This window comes from Argiope bruennichi, chromosome 4 (assembly GCF_947563725.1).
Source record: "Argiope bruennichi chromosome 4, qqArgBrue1.1, whole genome shotgun sequence".
In the NCBI taxonomy this organism is placed as follows: Eukaryota; Metazoa; Arthropoda; class Arachnida; order Araneae; family Araneidae; genus Argiope; species Argiope bruennichi.
This window is the reverse complement of record NC_079154.1, coordinates 114104414-114130170: the sequence shown is the minus strand read 5'-3', so window position 1 is coordinate 114130170 and position 25757 is coordinate 114104414. Positions and strand designations below refer to the sequence as shown.

Genomic DNA, 25757 nt, shown 5'->3' with positions numbered 1-25757 from the left:
TCTTTCTTTTTTTTTTTAAGCTACTTAGATCTTCTTTTTGTACCTTTAAAAATAGTTTTGGGTTGTAATCTAAATTTCTGTATTTATTTTTTTAGGTATTTTTTTAATATTGGCAAATTTGCATGCTACTTCAGATTAAAATATTTCCCTGTTTTTTTTAAATTGCCTTCTAAACAAATGTCAAAATATTTTTGATTTTCCATACTTTTGTATAGGTTTTTAATGTTTTTATCTTCAGAAACTGAAGTAAATTTGTTCATACTCATTAAGAGATTCGCAGATATTTTCTTTATTTTTTTTTTATAGATTTTTAAGAAAACTGGGACGTCAATGACATCGATTTCGAAAGTCGTCAAAATTCGGTTTGTTTATTAAAAAGGATTTATAATGTAAAATTTAATGCATATAGAAAGAATGTTTTCATTTTGAAATAACAGAAAAATATATTTAAAAAGTCAAATCGAAAATGTTATTTTGCCATGATTTTCCAATTTATAACAAATCAATCCGAAATTTAAAAAAATAGCTGCATGAAATTTCTCAAATATAATATAGGAGTATGGGTTTGCTTATTACAGTTAACTTATAAAACTTACTTATACAGCATAGGCTGAGTTAACTTATTTTCATTTTAATATACTTAAAATACAAATTAAAAGAGAACATTACTAAAAATTTCGGAAATGTAAAATTTTTTCACTAAGCTCTTACGCATTGATTTTCAGAAATAAATAAAAATAGGTTTGATAGATATATGATGCTTGTAAATATTGAAAGATTTCTTTTGAATCTATTAAGAAGAATTTTATATATGCATACCAAAATTTGTAAAATAAAAAAACCCCTTCATTTTTATTATCATGGTGACTTCAGTTAGTAGATTTTTAAAGATTAGTATATGAATTTTCAACATTTTATACATATTATCAATTAAAATTCTTATCCAGTGGGTGTATGGCGAAAAGTCCGAGCAAGCAAACTAACAGTTAAGATGGTTTATTAAGCAAGAAAATAGCAAAACGTACCCAAATATAAACAAAAACGTTACTTGAAATAAATTAAGCAGCGAATCGTTATTTAACAACCACAACAGCGCAAAATTCTTAAGAACTCGCTCACTCTCACTCCAATGAAAAACACTTGATAGCTCTCTCGATTATACAAGTTCGATGATAGGGCAAAGAAGCTTCTAGAAGGATATCGTATCTTCATTTCTAATCGTTATCAACGAAATTCCAGTGATTTCCGAAGCGTTTTTGTCGCCAAGTTTGCTCCCAATATTGAGTGCCACTAGACCGGTATCCATTCAACATGTATTAGGGGTACCTACAAAACTATTTTCCTTACCATCAAAGTAACTGTACAGGGAAGCAATGTTACAAATCCGTTACATTATCATAGTTTCCGTAATTAGTTATATGTAAAATTTCAAAAATTCTTCAATTTTAAAATTCATTTCCTTTTTGAAGTTACAAATCTCTTCGATTTCTTTAAATGAACCATTTTTTTATGTTGAGATATTGTTCTGGAAAGAAAAGGCTGGCATGCTATCCAATTCAATCACATCTGCAGTATGCCTTGTTGAAATAAATTTGTTGTCCTTGTTTTCATTTAGATCATTTCATAAAGATCATTTTTTTCTCTTGTGTATAAAGTATGCATAGACGAAACATAATAAAATTAAGTCACGAAAAGTTGATTGATATCGATGTATTAAATCTTCATGCAAAGCATTTTAGTAGGCTTTTATTTATCTTGAACTTGTTTCATTTAAATATTTTCAGCTTAATATATCTGTCAATCGCTCAGTTTTATTTATTTATTCATTTGAGATGACCCATCTGATGACAAATTTATTGGGAAAAATGACTGATAAAAGATTCCGTTAAATTTAAATTCTAAACTATAAAATATATTAAAGTAAAAATGGTGTTTATAAAAAACTTAAAATTTAGGTAAGTATACTTTTATTAGCATACTAAATAGTAGGAAATTTATATCAAATATGGCAGTCAGAATAAAATGTAAAAGCAGTCAGTGCTGGGAACAGTACTAAAATTAAATCGCAATAAATATAAGATTGAAAATTTCGTTAAAAATATATTATACATTATGCGTATTTAAAATTCAATTTTACTCGGTCATTTATGCTTCTTTTTTACAACTTTTATGTTGGCCCTTGCATTTTTGCAAAATTATTTTCCATTTTTTTTAGTGATTAATAAAAACCTTTTTAAAATAACTTTATTTTTAAATTATTTTCCTTACTTCTGCGTATGTGAAATTAGGTACGTTAGCATGATGCATTAATTGTAATTAAATGAGGATTAAAATGCTAATCAACGAACTGACATTAATGAAATTTCAAACGTTTGCAAATTTTGCGCGCAGTTATAATAAAATTCAATTTTTTGCTATATTTATTATCATTGAGATTTATGTCATTGCAATTAAATAATAATTTTTAGCAGAATCGTGCAAATGCAAAGTTTTTGTTGCGAGTTACTTGCGAATTTAATTTAAACCTTGGGCCTTATTAAGTGCATTTTTCTTTCATATTCTTGAGTATTTATAAACAAGGAGTCAATAAAATAATCATATTATAAAATGGCTAATGTTTTAATAAATATTGAAAAACTATTTTAAATCGCTTTTTTTATTTTATTTATTGCTTATTTTGGCTTTTTCATCTTGATCTTAATCTTGAGGTGTCGAAATATTTTCGCTCTGAAAAGAAATCACGGGGGAAAAAAATGTTGCCAAATTGCTATCTTAATGTGCAAATGAAAACTTGTGAATCGAATCTTCTTGACTTGTTGCATGCGCATTTGTCGCGAGTCATTTAACAGGTATCATTCCCTCCAGACAAGTAGCGATGCGCGAACCCGTCCTGCGAAATCGGAACCCGGCAGATCTAAATATAAAGGGGGGGATTCGCACTTCCTTGAGTACAATAGGCAAAGGGAAGAGATGTAATAAAAGCACTCGCGGAATCCCGACGGTTATTTTTGGCCGACTCGGTGGTGTCTGCTGCCTCGGGAAGGGGAGGGTTTATTCGTGTTACCCCCTTCATCTGCTTCTTGATATCGCCTCGAGTATAATTAGTAATTAAAAGAACCGGAGGGGGGGATACAATGCTTTTCAGCATATTAGAGCACAGAAAAAAAAACGAGGCTAAACTTTTTTTGTATCGTTTGTCCTTTGTGTTGTAAGAATGGGCAGCCAAATTGTTTGAGAAACTATTTAGATGAAAGATTTTTTTAAAAAGAGATTTTCGTTTTAAGGCTTAAAACATTATTTTAATTAGTTACTTTAAAAATATATAATTGATACCATTTATAATATAAAATTGTGAATGAAGAATGGATCTTTTAGTGCATTCGTTAAAAATTGATTGAATTTTAAATAAGTTGTGATTTGAATATTTTATAACCCAGTGCTGGAATTCTGTCAAACCTGTTTCATTGAAAATAGTCATATAGAGTGAATTGATGTTTAAGAAGGAACTTGATTGTTATTCAAATTAAATTAATATGTAATTGTTCTTTGTAATGCTATTTTGAACTATTTTAAATTTCAGCATGATAGATTCGTTTAAAGGGTTAGGAATTTTGATACATACAATTTTTTATCTCGAAATTTTATTTTTAGAAACATAATTTTAAAACATTTTGGAATCACTGTTGATCGATGATAATAATAATAATAAGAAGAAAATTCTAAAGGTTTTAATTTTTTTCCCGCCTTTTTGTGTCTGGTTCTTTTATGTGTCAGGTTCTAAAGCTGCTGATTCATTTTAACGTAAACAATCAAAGAACATGTTTTATCTTGAGGCAACGCCAGAGATGATAGCATTGCTGAAATATATGGGATTTTTACATTAAATTGCGGAAAATAAAAATTCTTAAAATAAAAAAGCATTTATGCATCAATTTTTAAAAATTCTTATTTAATTGGTCTTTTTGTTACACGTGTTTTTAAAGTTGCAGATTATTTTAAACTGCATACAGATTTTATAGACTCTCAATGTTTAAAAACAACAGTGGTATTAAGAAGTGCAACACTCGCGAAACTACATCGACACGAATGAAATTTGTAATTATACCCATTTTTATAGATATGTAACTTTTGGCAGCTAACATTTCCGGAGAATGCTAATATAGTTACGAGTCAAAAACAACTGTAATTTAAGTTAAAACAAACATTGAGTAATGGAAATTCGATAGAGAAAGCAATAGAAATTGCCTTCAATCCTTTTGTACTCATAAAGGAGCAAAAATGGTTTATCAGTATTGTTTTAATCATTTGGACTGTTTAACTGCAGAATGAAGACGAGAGGAATGCAAGAGTTGCCTTGTCATCTTCTCGTACGCAATGTTACACATTTTCAGATTAGTTTTGTCATACCCTGAAGACCACCAGGTAATGCTTTGGAATTTTACCTCATTCCGTGGACCGACTAGTTATAAATCTTGGTGCTTGTATCAAAATTCGATTGAATTACTACATGCTAAATTTAATCAGTCTATCCTGTTTATTTTAATTCTATTCATATAGAAATACACAGGATAACTCGAACGAGTCGCAGGTACATACAAAATTAAATGATTAATGAAAGAAGGAAGATGTTTTTTCGGGTTCGGAGCGGACTGAAATTTAAATCTATGAAAATCGCAATCGAATTTTTTGATAATTGCAGTCCATTCGAATATTTATATGCCGAATGTGAAGATTCCTAATAATATATTCAATATATAGAAATTTCAATTTTCAGAACTATATATTTCATAATATTTTTCATAATTTTCATGTTAAAAAGAATTGTACTTATTGAATTTCTTAGTCTTAAAGAAGATATAAAAAATAGAACCATCATCGATATTTATTTTAAAAAAAGTACCGACAGCAATGATTTTCTGAAATTTCCATTTCATGAAATTGTATTTGTCGTGCTTTCATACTTTTTAATGTCTTTATTTTTTTCATGATGCTACGTCTATAATTTAGCTGAACTTCTCTTCTGTTTTCCAGGTTTCTTAAATCCGTTTAGGACCCGTATACAATATTTAAAAAAATCTTAACTGCATTTAAAGTAAATATTCTAGCTTCATTTCAATTTTTAGAAGTTGAATATTCAAAAATTTATTCTATTGGAAATCCAAGATTTCTGAAAAAAGTTGATACATTTTCATTATAGGTCTGCTTCCTCTTTGTAGATGTTTCGTATATAAAGAAATGAATAGCATTTTACTTCTTTAATAATGATCATAAAACGAAATACAAGGGAACAATTTTTTTAAAATGTTTCTTAAATTGTTTAAAAATGATTTGTATTCTTCTTTGGGAAAAAATTTATCATTAAGTTCTTAGAATTCAAATGAAAATATTTCCATTAAAATTATTACTTTTTAATCAAGTATAAATTAATTTTTGCTTGATTTCCAAACAGAGTACAAGATAATTTTCTACTTTGGAATGTAAAATCGTAAGAATAATAAGAATGCTAAACTAAAAATGCTATTTTTTATTTATGATATCAAAAGCATTTTTATTCCAGTTGTATGTATATGTATTTTAAAATCTAATTTAAACTTAATTAATTTGCTAATTTTTAGCTCAATTCAGCCCATATTAAATTTATTCTAAAATATTCTCTTATTTCTTGATCCCATTCCACTATTTCTATTTAATTAATGCAACAAAAGCTCTGTGAAAGTGCTTCAGTCAGCGTTTCCCACGCTCCGAGTGAAGGGATAAAAAATCTCAAGCCTAGCACATTCTTTTAAAAGATCGCTATGATTCCCTCCCCTATGGTCGACACGTGTGAGAAATCCCTATCAAAATCTCATTGCATATAAGCACTGTGAAAAATATTCTCCCTCTCTTTTACATTAATCTGCTCTTGTATCGCACTGTGAGCGGACGTGTTTTGTCCGTGCTGCTTTTGACTCCCGGATGGAAATAAAACGAAGTTAAAAATTAAAAGTGTCCCCCTCTCTCCCTGTCTGTCTCTTCGGCCATACTCTGCTTCAAAAATTAAATGTTATATATAATATAGCTTCTAAAATTTTTGTATAAGCAGCTTGCCCTTTTTTCGTACGTTTCAAAATTTAATAGATTTCAAAAACAAAAAATTGTGATCGTCGTACATACATACATACATATATTTATTCTTACAAACATATAATTTCTTGAAAAAATTATCTTGAAAAAAAATATTAGCATGCAATTTGTGTATGAAAACTCGTCGTTGTTTTACCCTTCAAATCTTTGCTGTTAAACGAACATAGAGAACATAAATGCTAAACGAACTTCCTCAACCATCCCGTTCAAAGATAAAAAGCAAAATCAATCATAGATAATTGACCCTTTAAAATAGGAAGCACATAATAGTCTGAATAACGCAGCTCTTTAAGGGCCACTAATTTGGTAAGGAAGATAATTTCGGCAGAAAAAGCAGGTAATTTGTTCTCTTATTATATAGGAAACGAACTGATATAATGAATCATCGTTAAATCTTTTTTGCTGATTGTTAATTATGGAAGGAAAGAAATGTTCGAATTTTTTCCAGAACGTGCATGTTTCTCAACATCAGAAACATAATAAGATACTGCCAAATCCCGTTAAGCCTTTACTCGATCGAAGTACTGTATATCATTTTAATAAAACAAAGTTTATAATGCTATCTTCATAAACTGATCGTCCTTTCATATACTTAGATCTGATGAGATTGGTGTTTTAACAAGGTTTTATTCACACCGAAATGATGAAATAAGTTCAAAATCTAATAAAATGAAAACTAATGTGTGCTTAAAAATTCACTGTTTCGTAGCTTTTATTTCGGAGCCAGCCGTTATTATTGATACAAGATGCAAATAGCTTCCAAATCATGGTACCCCCCCCCTCCCACCTCCTACCGCTGAGGGCATAGATTAGTACGTTTCGTGAGATGTAAAGGAATTGGGCCAGTTTTGTAGGGAAGCGATTGATGGCTACTGGTTCATTTATGTTTTGTTTGCACATCCGCGTGGTTTATCATGTTTTTAAAAATTTTGTTTATCAATTGAATGAGATGCGATTCAGCTATCCAAGGAATGTTATGGAAAGCAGGGATGAAAGTAATTGTATTACTAATTAAACGTGAATTAAAAGGACTTGGAATTACTAGGGGTAGGCTATAATGGTCAAAAATGAATATCCAGTGACAAGTAGGTTTACTGCATGAGGTATATAATAATAAAGATAATTTTCTGTCAAAGGTTATCACAATTTTTTTTTATTACAGTTCCATATAAATAAAAGGAACAAGTTAAATATATAAAAAAAATAATATTGAATAGATATAATGCTATTCCATTTTTGATTAGATGCATAAAATTAAATGAAAAAAGAAAAAAGATCTAGCAAACAGCTTTAGAACTTTCGTGTTGTATAAAATTAATATATTAACCCCTTGCGGTGAAATGGCTTGTTCACTTTGTCATAATTTTTTCATACCATGCCGTACACTAACTAGCTTCATTTGTCTAAAATAATCATTATTGTATCACTTATTGTACATCACAGCCAGATTTGGTTGATCAGATCTCGCAAACGTCGTCAACAACAAAACGTTTTTGTAAACATCGATCCGGACTGATTTCATGCTCAATTTTTCTTTATTAAATCGTACAGGAAGATATTTAAAAGAATTAGCATTTTTATGTTTAAAATTGGTGGTCTGTAACTGAAATAGATCTTGTGGTAGAGTCAAATTATGAAATAAGTAAAGTAGGCAAATATGCAACTTGAAGTTAATCTCAAATGTTTTTATTGTTTTCCCGGGCTAATTTAGTTTTTGCTTTAATTTTTAATGACCATGTAGTCAAGCATATTCACATTAAATCAATCATTGATATTTTTAATCTCCAAACATTTTTTTTAATGTATTCAAAAAATTTTCTCAGCTTCTAAAATGTTTTGTAAGTAGCATCTTTGTCGAGCATTATTTTTGCATATTTAGTATGCATTAAAAAGATATTTATTACCCTTTTAAAATTATTTTGAAAGATATTGCTTTTACACAAAATATACTCACTCACTTTCTTAAAAATGACTCTTAATAATTTTTTAAAAATTTTAGTTTATAGCAGTATTTGTTACTTGTAATTTAATATCCAGATAAATAATTTCTAACTTGATCTGATTTTGAAAGTTAAGAGGAAGAACGAGGCCCGAAACTTGCGTTATCTGTGGGCTCCCATATAGCTCAGTCTGATAGGGAGGAAAAAAGGTGAATTTTTTTCTTGGTAAGTTATTACTTAAATAAGCTCTTGAAGAACTTCGAATGAAGAGGAATTTGTTAATATTTGCATATCTTGCTAAGAAGGAATCAAGACACATTTATAATCGTCAAAAAAAGGAAAAAAAAAGTTGCCGTGATAACTTTATCTTCATTTCTCCTTTTAAAAGAGAGGGTGCTGTACTTGATATTGTTCAAGTTGCTTCAAAAATAATTTCTTTGTTTAAATATCTGTCACATAAATAATTAACAAAATAGGTCAAAGTTTCATAATCAGTGTTAAATAACGCATTAATTATTATTTAAAAGAATGCATGAGTTAATAACAATTATTACTGGAAACATTTCTTGGTGGAATTTCGAACAAATTAGTGCAAAGGAATTTTGCGTTCCCTTCTGTACCCACACTGTATCATATTCCCCTTAGGTTTCACATTGGAGAAACGTAATGTTTTCAGCTCTAGTCCAGCTACAACTGCCTAGTTGAAAGCAATCATCGGAAGAGAATACGATTGACATTTTAGTGACATTTTGCAGTTCCATTATTCTATTTTGCATCCCCTCCACCGAACCTTTTGACTGTTTCCGATAAGCTACAAGATTCTACATTGGTATAAATTGAGTCTTTAAACTTTATTTGTCATTAATGGTTATTAATGGTTAAACTTTATTGTCATTAATGGATTTCATAGTTATTCAAAGCGTGCATACATTGTTTGAGGCACTTTATGCGTACTTAAATACTATAGAGAATTTTGCATCCTTTAGTCAATAGAATATCGAATGGGATGTATACGAAATCTCCATTAATTCTCGAATGCGAGTTGAACACACGAGAACAGCCTACATTCGCACAATCCTACAGTAGGGAATGGGTGCAAAAGATTAAGAAAGAAAAAAAGAGGGTCGCCAAGGCACGAGAACGCGTGTGGTGGTGGTGGAGGGTAGGGAAATCATGCGGCGTGGTGGTGATCGCGGCAGTGAAATGGGTAACAGAAGACGGGCAATGCAGAAAATAGCACTCCACACACAGACACACAGCAGTGTCTTCCTTGCCAAATGATTCCCTCCTCGCATTGACGATGCTAGCTACATCTACAACAGCTGAAACGGTTCCAGCGACTCGATTTAAAACTGCCTGTCCGCCCGCCCTTCCCTTCCCTCGCAACTGTCACTTCTCCCGGAGGCACATGTGTGCGAGAGAGCCTCTTCCCGGAATCTCCCAACAACACAGCAATTTAATGTTATTTTATGGGCTGGCCTTTGGCACACCTTCCCGGCTGCGGCATCTTGTTTGTGCCCCGCCGGAACACTGGCATTCCATCCGCCGCCAATAACTCACCGGTGGGCTCCATCTGGAGACGCATGCATTCCTTTGTATCGTTATGATATGTAGGCAGTGGACTGTAGGCACGAGTTACTGTGATCTGGTCAATCCTGGACCCGATGTTGGGTTCAGCAGTTAGTGGTGTCTGTATCTCGCAGGACCAGATTTGATTGCATATTTGATGATGATGGAACACAATATACGACAGATAGTAGAGCATAATTAACAGTAATTATGAAGTTATCAATTTTATTTAATGGTAATTTATATCGGTAGTTCCAGCTTAATCAATTAATTCGCATCTCTTTTCTCCTTACTAATATAATATGACGTGTTTTGTGTTTAATTTTATGACATAATGAATGTCTGTACTTTTTGACAGTATCCAAAATTTGATACAGATTTAGACCATATACAAATTTCATTTGTCGTACTTTCATATATTGATGAGCACTTTCAAAAGTTTTTTTCCCGGACTTGAGGAATTTGAAAATGCGGAAAACATCCAAGTCACAATATTCAGTTTTCTGAAAACCAAAAGAAATAACCGTAATGTAAATTTGACCTTATGGTTCTTAATTTTTCTCTTTCGGTTATTCTAATGTTTTTTTTTGTATGCAGGACATGCAAATGAAATGAGCTAAAATACTTCTGCAACAACGTTGAATTGCTATTTATATAAGCAAATGCTAAATATGCTGAGCGCATTACCTTGCAGGAAAAGCGTTATTAACAAATGCTCATGCTTTCAACTCTCCTTTATCGCGGATTGACGATCGGGATGTTAAGAAATAAAAATGTTACTTGAAGTAAAATATTAATAATGAAATGTAGTGTATTATGCTATTTAATCTCTTGCACTGCCATGCTATTATAAAGATTTTGGTAAGAGTAGGTAGTTTTGTCAAGTTTCTGTTGCGATTGAATTTTATTACGCATTGAATTCCATGTGTTTCCCAAGATTGAATCATTGTAACATAATGTTTTAGGATGATTGATTTTTCTGGCTTGTCTACGTCTTCTGTGATCGTCTCATGCCATGCGTGTCGATTTTTACTTGACGCTGTTTACAGAGATGGATATCGGTCTAAAGCAATGTGTAACAATCAAGTCCAATGTAATATATATATATTAAAATATAAGTAATAAACTAAAAAATCGATTTCGTTGAATCTTTTTGTATAGTCACATAAGCGTTATAAAATACGCACGTTTATTATTCAATCGGTATTTTATTGAATGCTATTTTGTAATGGAAAAACTTCGTCGTAAGATTGGGTTTAAATCCATCATTTTGAGAAATTTATTAAAATCCGGGGAAAAATTATGTAGAAACCAAATAAGTATCACTGCAAAAATTAAATTTTTAAATTGTGAAGTGAAAAATGCATTTTGTTCATTAATAGGCTCCGAAATTCGAGGAAAAGCCTTAAAATTTTTATTTATTAAAAATAAAAATTTAGAAAAATCTTTTTTAAATTTGCATTTATTACAAAATAATGAACTGTATGCCAAATTAAGTAACTCTAGGTCCAACGATTTGTCTTGTAGAATGCTTTAAACAATTTATACTTGACATATTACTTAACTTTATACATGTTATGCCAGCTTTAACTAAATAACTGTATTAAATTCACGTAATTAAATTCGCTGTGTATGGGAGTCTAATGCATACAATTTCTTCTTGAATCGGAGGCCCAATCATGAAAGTTTGTGGACAGTCGGTTGTCGGCTCAGTATCATTCTCATCATCTGACCTAGTTCCAAATGATGCAGTTCGTTCTAAATATCTGCATTTGGGAAACGGGTATTAATTTAAGGAATATATAACAATTAAAATTACTTATTTGTACCTGATATGCTACATAATGTAACTTGGGAACGAATTCAAACTAAATACACCATTTATCTATTTGTTGAAAAATTTACAACTTAGAAGTCTACTTTCATAACATTGTTTGATCATATTAAATACTCATATGTTTAAAAACAATATAGCAGCATTTAAAAGGCATTAGTGATAAATGGACCGTCTCGGTGACCACATCTTGTGATCCATTTCTTCTATTTAAATAATAGGTCAATTCGACAGCAATTTTTAATAATTGCTGTCAATTATACAAAATATTGTTGTCAATTATGTCAGTTGACAATCGGTGCCATTTCATGTCTCTTATCTTCTATTCGCCCACTGTAAAGGATATTTAATCCTGTCATTTAAACAGTTGATATAAAGTAATTACTTGAAATAAAGAATATTCAATTAAAGAATTCATTCTTTGGCTTCTAAAGTTGTCTTGATAAAACAGTATTTCCAAAATGATGTGAAAAGATGTTATTAGCCTTTTGATATATTTAAGTTTTAAATGAAAAAAGTGAATAAAGAAAAGTGATTCCTTTCTCTTTTCATTTTCTAAGATTACAATAAATAAATAAAAAAAAAATAAAAATATTGCATTACTTTGCAAATAAACAGAAGTCTGCGTGCCTTCTGCCTTGGAAAGGGATCTGGAAGTAGATGGGGGAGGGGGTGTTGTGAAATGGTTGTGTAAGAGACGCGTGCAAATCATATAAAATACATGTTATAGCACTTTTGAAAATACGCTTTAGCCCTCCAGCTGCTTATCCTTCGATTTCCGCGGGTTCGCTATCAATCCATTTTTTATTGCATCCCTCGTTTTTCGCAGTTTACAGTGTTTATTGTTACGATTACAGATTTTTATTATATCGTATTATTATAGTGTAACATATAGTATCGGTTCACTTTGTTTGAGAAATATTTGAACTTATTTGCAAATGTCGCATCTAAATAGTGATTTTAAAAAATTACGCAGTCTGAGGATTAAAAATGATTTAATTTCACTGCTCTAGATGATTGCAGTTTATATCTGATATCTTTGATTATCTTTATTTATATACATTTTTGTTATAATGCGAGCGTATGTATATAATCGGAATAAATGGGGAGGAGAATGAAAAATCTTTGGAGAGCAATCAGGTTGACAAATGCGGCATCCAACAATGAAGTCATTTTATATACCCTCATAGAATGAGTGTAATTACTCTAATTCTCCTACTTCCAACAGTGCATTGTCTTACACTCTGCTATAACTTCCTATTGTTTTTCCTCCTGCAAGATGCACTGTGAAGTCCGGAATTAAATTAGCCCGACGAATTTAAATTACATCCTTAGATCACGGAGTGATTACATTTTTCTTCTTCCGTATCTCACTATTTTTTATCCATTTTGGCTTCCTTGTATTTAAGAATATCCCAATTTATTGTCCTTTTTGAAATGATTTTTATGTATTTTATTCATGAAATTTTATGACTGAAAGCGGAGGTATTGACGGCTCGTCATCTTAAAAATTAGCTATGCCGCAAAAATATTTATCAAGAAATTATATTTTTAATAAATGTTACTTCACTCATAAGTAGTTTAAATTTAAAAATTTCAGAACCAGTTATCACATTTATTGTTCTCAAGCATCATCATTTATAGTTCATCTCTAAATTTTTATATTCCTTAAACTTTTTTTCAGAATTATCCTGTTTTCCTTGGCCCTCAGGAAGGTGACGCGATTCATTCAGACCATCAATGGTCCATTGTATAATTTTTAGCATAAAGTAAAAATGGATAGCAAAATCATGCATATTTTACATTAAAACAAATAACCAACGTGTTTAAAATAAATTTGGCTGTGCAGTTTTCTCTGGTACGGGCCTTTTTGTTTGGAAACTTATAAATGTTCAAATCTGACAAAAAGCGACTTGTATCATAGTAAAAAATGTTGTCTCCATAAAACGTCTGTATGTTTGAAAGAGAAAAACTCGAGAAATACTTAACTGATATAGAAGATATTTGTATCATTTTGTAGGGCATTTATTGGGGAAGGTTTTAGTATATAAAGTCGTATCAAAATAAAAATAAAAATTATAATTGCGATTTTTATTATTTTCCTACTATGTTTCGCTCATGCGTAAAACAGCAACTTTCCGCTTATCCGTGTATGTGCGAAAACTTCAAATTGCTCATGCCCAGATAGCAAGAGCTATAGAATGCATATGCGATGCATTTCTTTGTTTACATCTGATTTTAAACAGCGATTCAAAACTCATTATGCCCAAAAGAAGGAAATCTAATAATTGTCTCGAGCACATTAAATGCCAAAACGCTTCGTTTGTTGCTCGATAATGGAAATGTAGAGGAAATAAACGTTCGGTTAGCGAATATCAGAGAAAGAATGTCCACATTTAGGGAAGCAATAGTCTTGTTGAGCGAAATAACCGACACTCTCTGTAATTCAATTGCAGTGCGATTTAGAGACAGAATGAATCTCATGAGGAGCGAAGTGATCGTCCAGCCAATATAGTTTACAAAGAAATATTATGAAGCAAGGTGAATTTTATTTTCATATGAGATTATACTGATGTGATAAACAAGTGTGGAACAGTGGGTACAATGATTTATTTGTATATTTTAAAATTTCAAAACAGCTTTTCTATTGCATATTCTTAATGAATTTTGTCTGTGAACATATATTTTTACCTTTCTTCTAACAGTCTAAATATTTCTGAATGTGTGCTATAAAAATTGTTTTGTAGTTATTTTTGATGATTTCTAAATATATTTTTGTTTGTTTGATGTTGCCTGACATGTCCATGTCATATCGGCTGGTGGCTAGATTTAAGTTTAAAGCTAATTTTTCATCTTGGATGTTATGCGACAGGAAATGCTGTGACGGTACTAATGTTAATTTTTTTATAATCAATTTTTTTTACTCGGTGAATATTATAAAAATACAATTTTTTGAAGATCTGCAGTGCTTATCGTTTTTTACTTATTATAACGGATAATAATTGATCTTTTATAAAAATGTGCTTCTAAATAACATCTTAGAAAATTATTCACTTGTTTTTTTTTAAGAGCAATTTCCAATAAAAGAAAAGGAATATTCACAAAATCAAATAAGCTTCTGCCGAAACAACAAAAAGCTAAACCTAAATTCATAAACAATCGATAAGGGAAAGCAGGGGGTAGAGCAAAGACAAACTTTGGATGGGATTTGGGGGGGGGGAGGTCTGTTGCTTGCTTTTTAAAGCGGGTGTGGTGGAATTGCAGCTTTGATAGTTCAGAATTCAAAGGGTGAAAGGGTTATTTTTAGTCTTCAATTCCGTCAATCTGTTGCATGGGTATTGGGTTTTCATGAGCTGCCGAACCACTAGTCCCAATTTGCGTTTATCTTGCTTGTTGTTTGATTTTCGCTTTTATTTAAAAAAAAAAAATACTATTTTTTCATTTTTTTTTATTATTGGATTCTCTGAGTGATAAAATAAGCACGAAGTTTCGAATTCTGAGAATGGAAATAAGAAAAGAATTAATGAATTAGATTTAAAAATGTAATTTCGGTTGTGCTACAATTCTACACCCTTAATGGACGAGCCGTCGTTATTCGAAGATGAGTGTTTGCTAGGTTTATTCATGTACTAGCCGCCTTTGGCGACCAGCCGTTTCGCCAGTATTACCGCTCGCTACAATTTTCAATTAAATATTTTAAGTAACTGGTCTCTTAATAGATTCTCAAACAAAACATTTTTAATCTTCAAATTGTGATAGTCATACCAAACTTATACTGTTGTTTAGATCGTTTCGTTCAATTTATTATATATATATTTTGCTAATTTGTTGTCATTTCCCGTAAAACTTCAACTTTAATTTAAAGTGAAAATGATGAAATTGCAATTAATATAAATATATTTTTTAATAAAACCAAGCGTTTTATTTTATTTATCATATTTATTGTTATTTATTTATTATTGTTATTATTGAATATGAGTGTTGCAAACAGAATCGCTCGGTATTTAAGTCTTATGTGAACTACAAAATATTTTTGATAATTTATGTAATATCTCAAAGAATAATTCAACAAAAATTTCTCAGATTTAGCATAAAATTCAATTTTTAGTTTTGCTATTAGAAGGATTGAAATGAAATATTTTATTCCGGCCTATAAATATATTTCAAAAATTATGAAGTCTAAATTTAATGCAGTAAGGTATCATATTCTGAGAAATATTCTGGACACACTAAATTTTAAATAAATGAATGAATGTTTCTATTTTCCACGACCAACTAAGACTTATTTATGAAGTTTTGAATATTAAAAATTTAGAAAAACTCAACATTTTCATAATCTTAGGCCAATTAATCTTGAGAAACTTGCGCGCTGATTGGCGTATTTTCTTTGAAACGATCGATGGAAAATCTAAAATTATCCTTTTTTTTATTGAATAGTGATCTTCAAATTTTCATAAATCAGTCAGTTTAAGTGATTGATTTAGTTGATTGGAAATTAACTCTTTTTATTTAAAATATTAATGTTTCAAGAACACTTTGTTAATCGTGATTTCCACAGCAGAAGCTTTGTGTAAAATCAAAAATTCGTTATTTATTAGAGCATTTATTGAATCAAGTTACATAAAATATAATCATTTTCCATTTAGACCATTTTAGCAGATCTGTGCCCCTCAGGGGCTCACCTACTATAGGTGAGTACGGGTGTCCCAATCCCGAGGTACCCAGGGATCTATACTTCCTTTATGTTTATACTCCTCTTCGCCTTCTGCTTTCTGCCTTTTTTTTCTTTCCCTCGACGGCAAGCTCTCCATTAGAAGCTGTCGCCGCTCTGTTTGCTTCTTGCTTCTCATGGACAGCCAAAACCCCACGTGTTTGCCGTGCGTGGCGACCCATTTGAAAGACGGGTGGTGTACTGTGGTCCCCTGTGCATCAATCGGCTGGTCGCTAACCACCTAATTGGTTAGTTTGCTAGGGATCAAGCGAAGGGGTTACTCCTTGGGCTTGGCGTTAAGGGTGGTCACTGTCCCCGGGGGTAACTCCGAGCGTATAGGTACCGGCTAGCACCAAGGTAAGCGCCGAGGCTGGGAATGGTCAGAGCCGGTGGCTGCCTTCCCTTGTTGGGCTCCGTGGTGGGCGGTGCCGTCGGGCCTGAATTTGTACCAATGTCGTATGGGCAAACGCAAAGCTGCTCCCTTCAGTGGGCAACAAAATGTTTCTACCTTTCCAACAGTACCTAATTTTCCAACCTTTTTCATTATCAAAAGATCATCTGCTACTAATGATACATTTCATTCAGTCTCTCCGTTTCTTGTTGAAAGATGTATAACTGGCAATATTGGTGAGGTTAAAAGTACTAAAAAACTTCGATCTGGCGATTTGCTGGTCGAAGTACAATCTCGTAAACAATCTGTACAAATTATGAAATTAAAATCATTCGAAAATATACCAGTCATTGTTTCTCCACATTCTTCACTGAACTCCTCCAGAGGTGTCATTTCCTGTGGGGAGCTATTCAATGAACCGATAGATGCAATAACTAAAGAGTTGAAAGGACAAGGGGTTAGCCATGTACGGCGTATATCGATACGGAGAGATGGCCAGCTCCTAAATACCAAACATCTGGTTCTTACTTTTAGTTTCAACAAATTACCCGAGTACATTAAGGCGGGGTACATGCGCCTGTTGGTTCGACCATATATACCGAATCCGCTTTGTTGTTTTAAGTGCCAACGGTTCGGACATTCAAGAACTTCTTGCCGAGGGACATTAACTTGCGCCCGCTGTGCAGAAGTAGGTCACGATAGTTCGGAATGCACATCTAGGGAGAAATGCTTTAATTGTCAAGGTACACATACTTCCTTTTCTCGAAACTGTCCAGCATGGCAGTTAGAAAAGGAAATAATTAGTACAAAAATTAAAAAACAAATTTCTTACTCCGAAGCTCGTAAACTTGTAAAATCACAAACTCCTGTATCTGGAACCAGCTACTCATCTATGATGAAAAAACCACCTGCAACTGATCGTATTCAAAACAAAAGAAACAATATACTTACTGATAATAGTCCCGAGTCCGCTATTGTAACGTCATGCCCATAGGGCCCTATTGAGATCATTGCCAGTAGATCTCAATAGTAAAAATGTTAACCAGCCAACTGTTCATGAACATGAAACCCTTCATGTTCCATCTAATGAAATGTCACAGGACCTGAATAAATTTAAAACTGTCACTTATAAGAAAAAATATAAAAAAGATCACAAGCAAAATTCTGAAAATATATCATATTCTAAATTCTGGAAGACTTCACCTCGACAAGTCTCCCAGCCTATGCCAGACTCAAATTTGAGCTCTTCGATTAATTCTAAATCAGCAGATAAAATGGATGAAGCCAAGCCTGAGCTTGAATTCATGACCACAAATAAACCCAAACCAAACATTGACAGCGAAATAGAATCGGATAATGCAATAGAATACAACCCTCATGAAACAATTGACGAAACACCACTTGCTGCGGAACATTCTACCGATTCCACCACAGTTGATAAAACTGTTTTTAAACAAAGACCCCAAGAATGTCAAGTTAAATGGATTAATCTTAAAAATTTTTACAGTGAAACTTCAAGTACCCCTATACATGGCAAATACTTGAAGAAACACCGAATCAAAAGATTGCAATGATTTTTTCTTTTCACTTCGTTTTGTAATTTATTGTACCTTTTTTTTTTATCTTATGGAAGATGCATTTTCACCTTTTTTTAAATTTCATCGATATTTTAATCTTTTAACATTTTTGGAAAAAATTTCTTTACGGGATGTAATTGGCATATTTATAAACGCTGACACTATTCATTATTGGATGTATTTCTTTTTATCACGAGAAATTATAAATTTAAACTGATTGAATTATACGTGACATTTTTAAAACCATTTGTTTGGCGCAGTATAGCCATATTTGGCTCTTGCGCCATTAAATCTCAAAATACCATACCATACCATACCAGCAGATCTGTGTCTTACTAAAGGTTTACAAATTAGCTGTGTGGCCCTGATTTGAATGGATATCCTGTTCATATTAAACAAAACTTGCCTTAAAATAAAACTGATTTATTGGATTAATAATATAGAGAGTGTAGAAGATCATAAAATAATTTTTCTTGAATTTATTTTTTAGAAAAAAATAATATTTCATATTTGTTTCATTTCCTACAGACACGTGCCGAAAATTATATTTTTGCAGATTTCATTTCCCAAAAGATTTAATTTATTTTTAATTGGAGCTTTAATCAATGTGATGGCAACACTTTGAAAAAAGCTGATTTTTTTCCCATGAATGCGAAACGTGCTCGTTAGATTTTATTTTTATTTTGTACGAAAAAAATTGTTGAAAAATATAGTTAAAATATTTATTTAAAAATTAATTAAAAATAGAAATTTAATTTTAAGGTTAAAACATTGGTATCATTTAAAAGATAAATTTTTGATCTGTAACTTGATGTAAAAAATCTTTTTTGTGCGGTAATATTTTCGGAAGTTATAGCAGAAACACGCCAAAATTTCGCATAATTTTTAAATAAATAAAATTCTAACCAAAAATTCGAAAAAATAACCCTCAGATGCACATTCCCGGCCTCCAAGGTATACACGTGCCAAATTTGGTAGCTGTAGGTTGAATGGTCTGGCCTGTAGAGAGCCAACACACACACACACACACACACACACACACACACACACACACACACACACACACACACACACACACACACACACACACACACACATTGAGCTTTATTATAAGTATAGATTTAGTTTAGGCGAATAAGCTTCCTGCACACATGTTATGAAATATAAAAATATTTGGCTACATTACCGTGTATTCCGATCAGAAATTGGCCTTGAGAGATATGATGTTAATCTTGATTTAGGTAATATCTGCGATGGTTTTCGCTCCTGTTTGAGACTTAAGACATAAAACAGATTTCTTGATAATAAATTCCAAAGCATTTCATATTTTTTTTTAGATGCCATTCAAGTCAGAAGAATTGACTGGCCAAGTGAGGTTCAAGATATCAGTGTTGTGTTCTGGGAAACAGTTCTGAATACGTATGACATGCCATCGTTATCTTAAATAGACAAGTTGAGAGATATGCTAATGTTTTTACCGAAACTCTATATAAGGGATGATATAGCTCTCCGTCCAGGGATCGAATTGATTTAAACTTGTAGTGCAACGTCTAAATACAATTTTAATAGCATTAAACCTTCACCCGTGAGGCATTTTAACATTTTCCGTCAATAACTTCGAACTATCTTTTTGTTCAAAATTTATTTTTATACCTCTTTAAAAAAAGCAAGCAAACTAACATTTTTGCGATAACAAATTTCCTAGAAATTTTTGTTCTAATTTTCAGAAATTTTTCTAAATATTTTAGAATAAATTTTAGAACAATACTTTCATTGTTTTGATAACAGAATTTGTACATGTGACTACATTAAACGTATTTTTCGTATACACATTATTGCTGATATTGTTAAGAGTAAATTTAAAAAAAAATAAGAATAGCCAAATTAAACTAAAGGCAAAAGCACTCTGACATTTTGGGCTAGATTCGAATGTGATTTAATTAAAAAAAAAACTGTATTGGAGTTTGTTTTTGCCTTTAGTTACCCATGTTCTGCGAACTTCAGAAGTTATTACAGGTTAGTGTTTCATTCGTATGGTATGCAGGAATCCGAATGGCGTGTCATCTTATAACAACTTCTCTCTGATCTTAGATTAACGGTAAACATACTTACTGGTGTTTCTGCATGAATTGTATCATCTTTCTGCCGGTATTCCATTTCCAAAGAATTTACGAAAAGCACAGTTGCTTATGTATTACTCTGATGGTAAGTGTACACTCTGTCATCCCCCCCCCCAGAAAACACCATAATCTCTGCCTAGGATCGCTGCCAAATTTATAGCTATTTAATACTAGTCTTTGATATTTCGACTGCGACCCGTTTCCTAATTAATGAGTCATTGGTGAATACTAATCCGTTTCCTTCTATGATTTTCATTCCCATTTGTTCGTATTTGCGGGGTCTGCTTTATGGAGTAGATACGCTATAAATTGTGGTTTTCTAAAGTCTTGCCTGATGTATTTATACAGGCATTAAAACCAGCCAGTAAAAAAAAAATTAAGAAGATATTAACGAAAAAAGGAAATTTAAACATTAGCTAAAGTATTTCAACTGAGATGATCTGACATTATTTTAAATTCTGTACTTTGGTATCAGACGGATATAATTCGCATTACATCTTCAGGAGAGCGGCGCGAAACTTGAAAAGAAGAATCTCGTGAACTGTAGAAGAAAGATTTTGAAGTTGTGTTATTATTATAGCTTGATGCAAAACGTGATTCTATATGTAATGTTGTGACAACATAAAAATCATAATTTTTTTTTTTCGGCAAACGTTCAATTGCTTTTGAGGTATAGAATTGTCCCACTGAAAAAACAAACTATTTTCTTTTTTTATAGGTACAATAGAATTTTGAAGGAATTTAAAGATGATCCTGATATCATTGTCGAAAAATACAATTTCCTTAGACATTCGCCTTATGTCAACGGAATTGTTTGGTATGTATAATTTTTCTTATTAAATTTCCTCCTTAAAATCTGATGACCCCCCCCCCCACTTTCTATTTTTTTGCATAGTTTTTTTTTTAATTTCTATATTTCAAAACTAAATAATCTTTAATTTTAAATTATATAATATTTCAATAAAAGTGGTCAACATTTGATTCTAACTCGTAACAACAATTCTCATGCAATCTTAGAGATTTATTTCTAGAATTGACTGACCATCTCTCAAAAAAAGTTCTTGTGAAATATTTGTTTTCAAATCGTATATTTAGTTGTAATCTGACATAGACTTCCCAAATATTTCCAAATTAATTTTAAAAATCGAACCAAATTTTTATGCTCTTCTTTACTGAATGCTTAACTCGGAAATTCAGTTTGGTTCGGTAAAAGTTGCTTTGCAGCATGACGTCTTTTGTTGCTGGGAAAACAATAATACTCAGACGAAAATATGGGAAAAATTTATAACGACTGGATTGGTCGAATGGTTAGTTTAAAGTGAAATTAATGTACACATGTAAAGAAATAGAATTATTGATAAATAAAATCGCAACCAACATTTAAAAATTTTTCCTAATATTATAATTTTGCAATCTTTCTGCAATTTACAGTAAAAATTTGAATGTATAAATTCTTTAAGAATATTGGAACAAATAATTTATCCTCTTTGACACTTTCTGTGAAATAAATTTATTATGCTTTTTCTATTTCTGTAAAAATTGTAGGCAATAAGCGATTTACATTCTGCTGGGGCTACCAATAATTATCCTCCATCTTTAATTTTCAGTTGCATTGTTTATGAAAATGCCATAATTATACACTTTTTATTGCATGTTTCCGACACATTATGACTTAGTGTGACTTTTCCCCTGTATATTGTTCAATATTTTAATCATAATCCCCCTATATTTAACAGTGTATGCAGAAATAAAATTCATTTATGTGACCCCCCCCCCTAAAATTTAACAACATATACAGAAATAAAATGCTGTTTTATATTGTTTGAAATAAAATTCAGTGCTCTACAACATGTTTTTTTAGTTCATTTTTAGATAATCAAATATTAAATTAATAAAACTGGACATCTTCAACACTTTTTTTTTTGCATTTAATCGAAAATGGTTTTATATATTTTCACCGAAATTATTCGTGATATTTGTGCTACGCATTGGATGGAAGCAGTAATAATAACAGTAGTGGAATTAACTTCCTCATCTAACGACTAAAGGAATGAAAAATGAATTTTAAAATTCATTTTTAATATCTTTAGGCCTTTAAATTTAAAAATTTAACATCCTTTAAATTAAACAAAATTTAAAATAAGTTTGAAAGTTATAACTAAACTTAAAGAAATGAAATCTCTTGATTTTCGAACTTCTGGTCCGAAACATAACGATGCGTTAAGTTTTATCTCTCTATCTTGTCTTTGCCTGTCTTTATTGTATAATGCTCCACATTCTATTCAAATCGACTTCTACTGTGATGCAGCTTGCTGGAAATATGCTTATTTGAATACATTACCAAGTTTGTAAAAACGAAAGTAACAATTTTTTTAAATTAATGTCCAAAGAAAGAAGTTTTTAAAAAATCATAACTAACATTGGCAAAAGCACGCGATTGAAAGATTTAATAAAATAATAAAATTGATTTGAATATCATTGCAACAGCAAAAGACGTTAAAATTGATTATTTTTAAAATTAAAATTTTAAACAAAATCGTTAAAATTTTAATTTATTTTTTTAAAAATAATATGAATATTTATTTTATGAGATAACATATTCCAAAGTTATTGAAAGAAAACGTTAACATTTCGGTTAATTTTTAATTTAAATTTTGAAAATCCTTTTCTTATATCTACCACCCTAGAAATAATTAGTACCAACTTTGGCAATTCTAAGTCTAAATATTAGTATTGTTGAGCATTGAATTCAGTAATTACATGATTATATCAGGATATGCAAGTTTAATAGCATTGTTAAAAAAACTTTTATTTAAAAATTTAATATCTCGAATCATTTTTTTTTTTCTCTTAAAGGTTGACAGCTCTAACATCTGGGTGTCTGATTGCTACTTGGATTTGGAAATCTATTTAATGTCTCTGTTTGTTCTGAATATTTAACCCATTTATGCCCAATGTAATTTAAGGCCTAGATCTTGGCAAATTTCTTTTAAATTATATAAAACTATATTAACATAATTGTAAATACCAAAATTTTTAAAGATTTATAAAAAAAATGAGGATATTGGGCATTGATAGGTTAATGCACAATGTAATTTTAAACATAAGGAATTTTTTTGTATTTATAATTTTTCTGTATTTATAATTTTTATTTTTATAATTTTTCTATTGAAGATTTTAAATGTAGTGTGTGTGATGTTTTTGAAATACAAAAAAAAGAATTTCATAAAAATGTTGTTGAATAATGTTTTTTCAAAATGTTGCTATTGGAAATCAACTTCAACAGTTAAATGCTTTTTTATTAAAAAAAAACAGTGAAACTTAGTGAAGTTAATTCAATTTTATATATAAACTTTTCTAATTTTGCAATAATGTACCTGGATTTCATAAAATGTTTGTTTCAATTTACATGCCGACTTTTAAATAACATACTGGAGTTTCCTCAAGATAAAAAAACCTTTTTACTTTTGAATTACCAAAATGATTCACAAATGGAAAATATTCTATGAAAGTTTTTTAAATTTTACAATCTTTATCTATATTATCTTCATGAAGATTTGAATTTTCATATGTAATTTGCTGGTAGCATTCGTTTTAACAGATAAATTCTATTTGCCGCGACGTGAAAGATTAATGCAAATTTGAATAGTTAATCCAACATATTACAGCATGATAAAGTATAGCCTTTATTTGTCTATCTTTATTTTTAAAATTTTATTCCTCATTTTATACAACATTAATAACATGCACACACAATTACATTTTATTGTTTCAACGCGTGTGTGCCCAGTAATGAAAGTTGCTAATATATTTTTTATATATATTACATTAAAATTTAATAAGTCAGAGAAAAAAATTGACATTAGTAAAAAGATCTTTTTAACTTTAAAGTGGTATGTAAATAAGTTTTGTACATTAATATTGAAGAAAAACGTTAAAGATTTGATTATTTTAAGATTAAAGTTTTTAAAACTTTTCTTATTGAGTACTTACTACAAAGGAAATAATTGCTTACTGAATTTGGTAACTTGAATTTCTGCATCTGACTGTGTAGAATGTCCAGAATGGTTTTTTTTATCATGTATATGTCACTTGACGCAATTTATAATTTGCTTGTGTGTGTAATAGTACTGTGTTAAAATGCGCCAAATTTTGTATATATTCTTGTGAATTGCAATCTGTATCGTTTACATTAAAACTGATTCTAATTGAAATTTTCACGTTTAAAAAATACAAGCGTTCACCAAGGAAAAACTAGTGGTCAGTTCTTATCGAGGACGAATGTGGTCACAAGAAGACAAGACAAAGTTCTATATAAACAATATTTCAACTTTCAGTTTCGAATTTAAAGATTCTTAACATCAAATAATATAAGCGAAATTAAAATCGAAAAAACTTACACCAATACAACGAATGCATTCAACTATGCAATTATAAATATTTGTGAATGAATGGCAATTCTGAAGAAAGACAAGTAAAAATTGCATAGCTGTAACTCTGGGATTTTTTTTTTTATATAAGTGGTAAATCTCTGAACGAACTAGTCTTTCCTATTGGAGAAACTCTTTAACCCTTTATAACGTTTTTTTTTCTTCCCAACTGATTTTTTTAAAAAATAATTATTACATATAAATCTATTAAATGAGATATAGTTTCGGTTTAGATACCATGATTGGAGAAAATATGTAAAATTTATATTGCTTGAGAATCTTTGCAAAAGATGGTATTTTTATATTAGCAGTATTACTACTACCTATGTGTCACTGATTCTCAACTACCACCAAATGATGCCCCCAAACACAATCCATATTCGAGGAGAGCCAATCGATTCATTTTTGCATGCAGTTATTATCCTGCTGATGGATAAGAGGCGCGGGGGGGGGGGGGGGTCGTGGCTTCGAACGTATTAATACCGAAGTGCTTTTTGAAGTAAACTTTCGACATGTAAATTCTATTCTTTTATATAATACAGTCCTTAAAAGTTAAAAAAGATCGAAATAGATTTTTTTTAATGAAATTAAAATTAAAACCTTCTTTAAAAAAATTTCAAAAAAAAAAGATTAAGATTATAATAACGGTCGTCATCGATTGATCAATTTTTATCGATTGGTTTGATATAAAATATTGCATTGCAGCCAGTACTAAGAATTGAATTTTTGTATATATTTCATTTTGATTTTTGTATATGATTCATTTGAATGATTATTTTTATGTAAGTGCTTTGATTGTCATGAAAAGTTTTGTAATTATTTAAAATGTGGAATTAAAAACTTTTAAGATTAGCATGTAATAACATATTGAATTAATGTAAATAACATATTGAATTGGTAATGAAATTTCATTGAAAAGGAGATATATATCATTATAAATCTGAAGTATACAATTTATTTAAAGTGTCCAATAAATTATATTCAAATTTTGCCAAATTTTAATGGTACGCCATTTTTATTTGTGACGTTGTTTTTTAGCTGTCTCCCTTGAACGACAGATTT

At 30.5% G+C, this 25757-nt stretch overlaps 1 protein-coding gene across 4 annotated transcripts in view; it reads left to right on the top strand.

Moving 5' to 3' along the window:
- LOC129966836 (poly(A)-specific ribonuclease PNLDC1-like) overlaps window positions 1-25528 on the top strand; it is a 66216-nt gene extending 40688 nt beyond the window's left edge. For all 4 annotated transcript variants that reach the window (XM_056081423.1, XM_056081420.1, XM_056081421.1 and 1 more), the window contains 2 exons: window positions 20984-21082; window positions 23122-25528. In XM_056081423.1, the coding sequence (XP_055937398.1) occupies window positions 20984-21082; window positions 23122-23179 (157 nt within the window). In that variant the 3' untranslated portion in view covers window positions 23180-25528. The remainder of the gene's footprint in view (window positions 1-20983; window positions 21083-23121) is intronic.
- The last annotated feature ends 229 nt before the right edge of the window (window positions 25529-25757 follow it).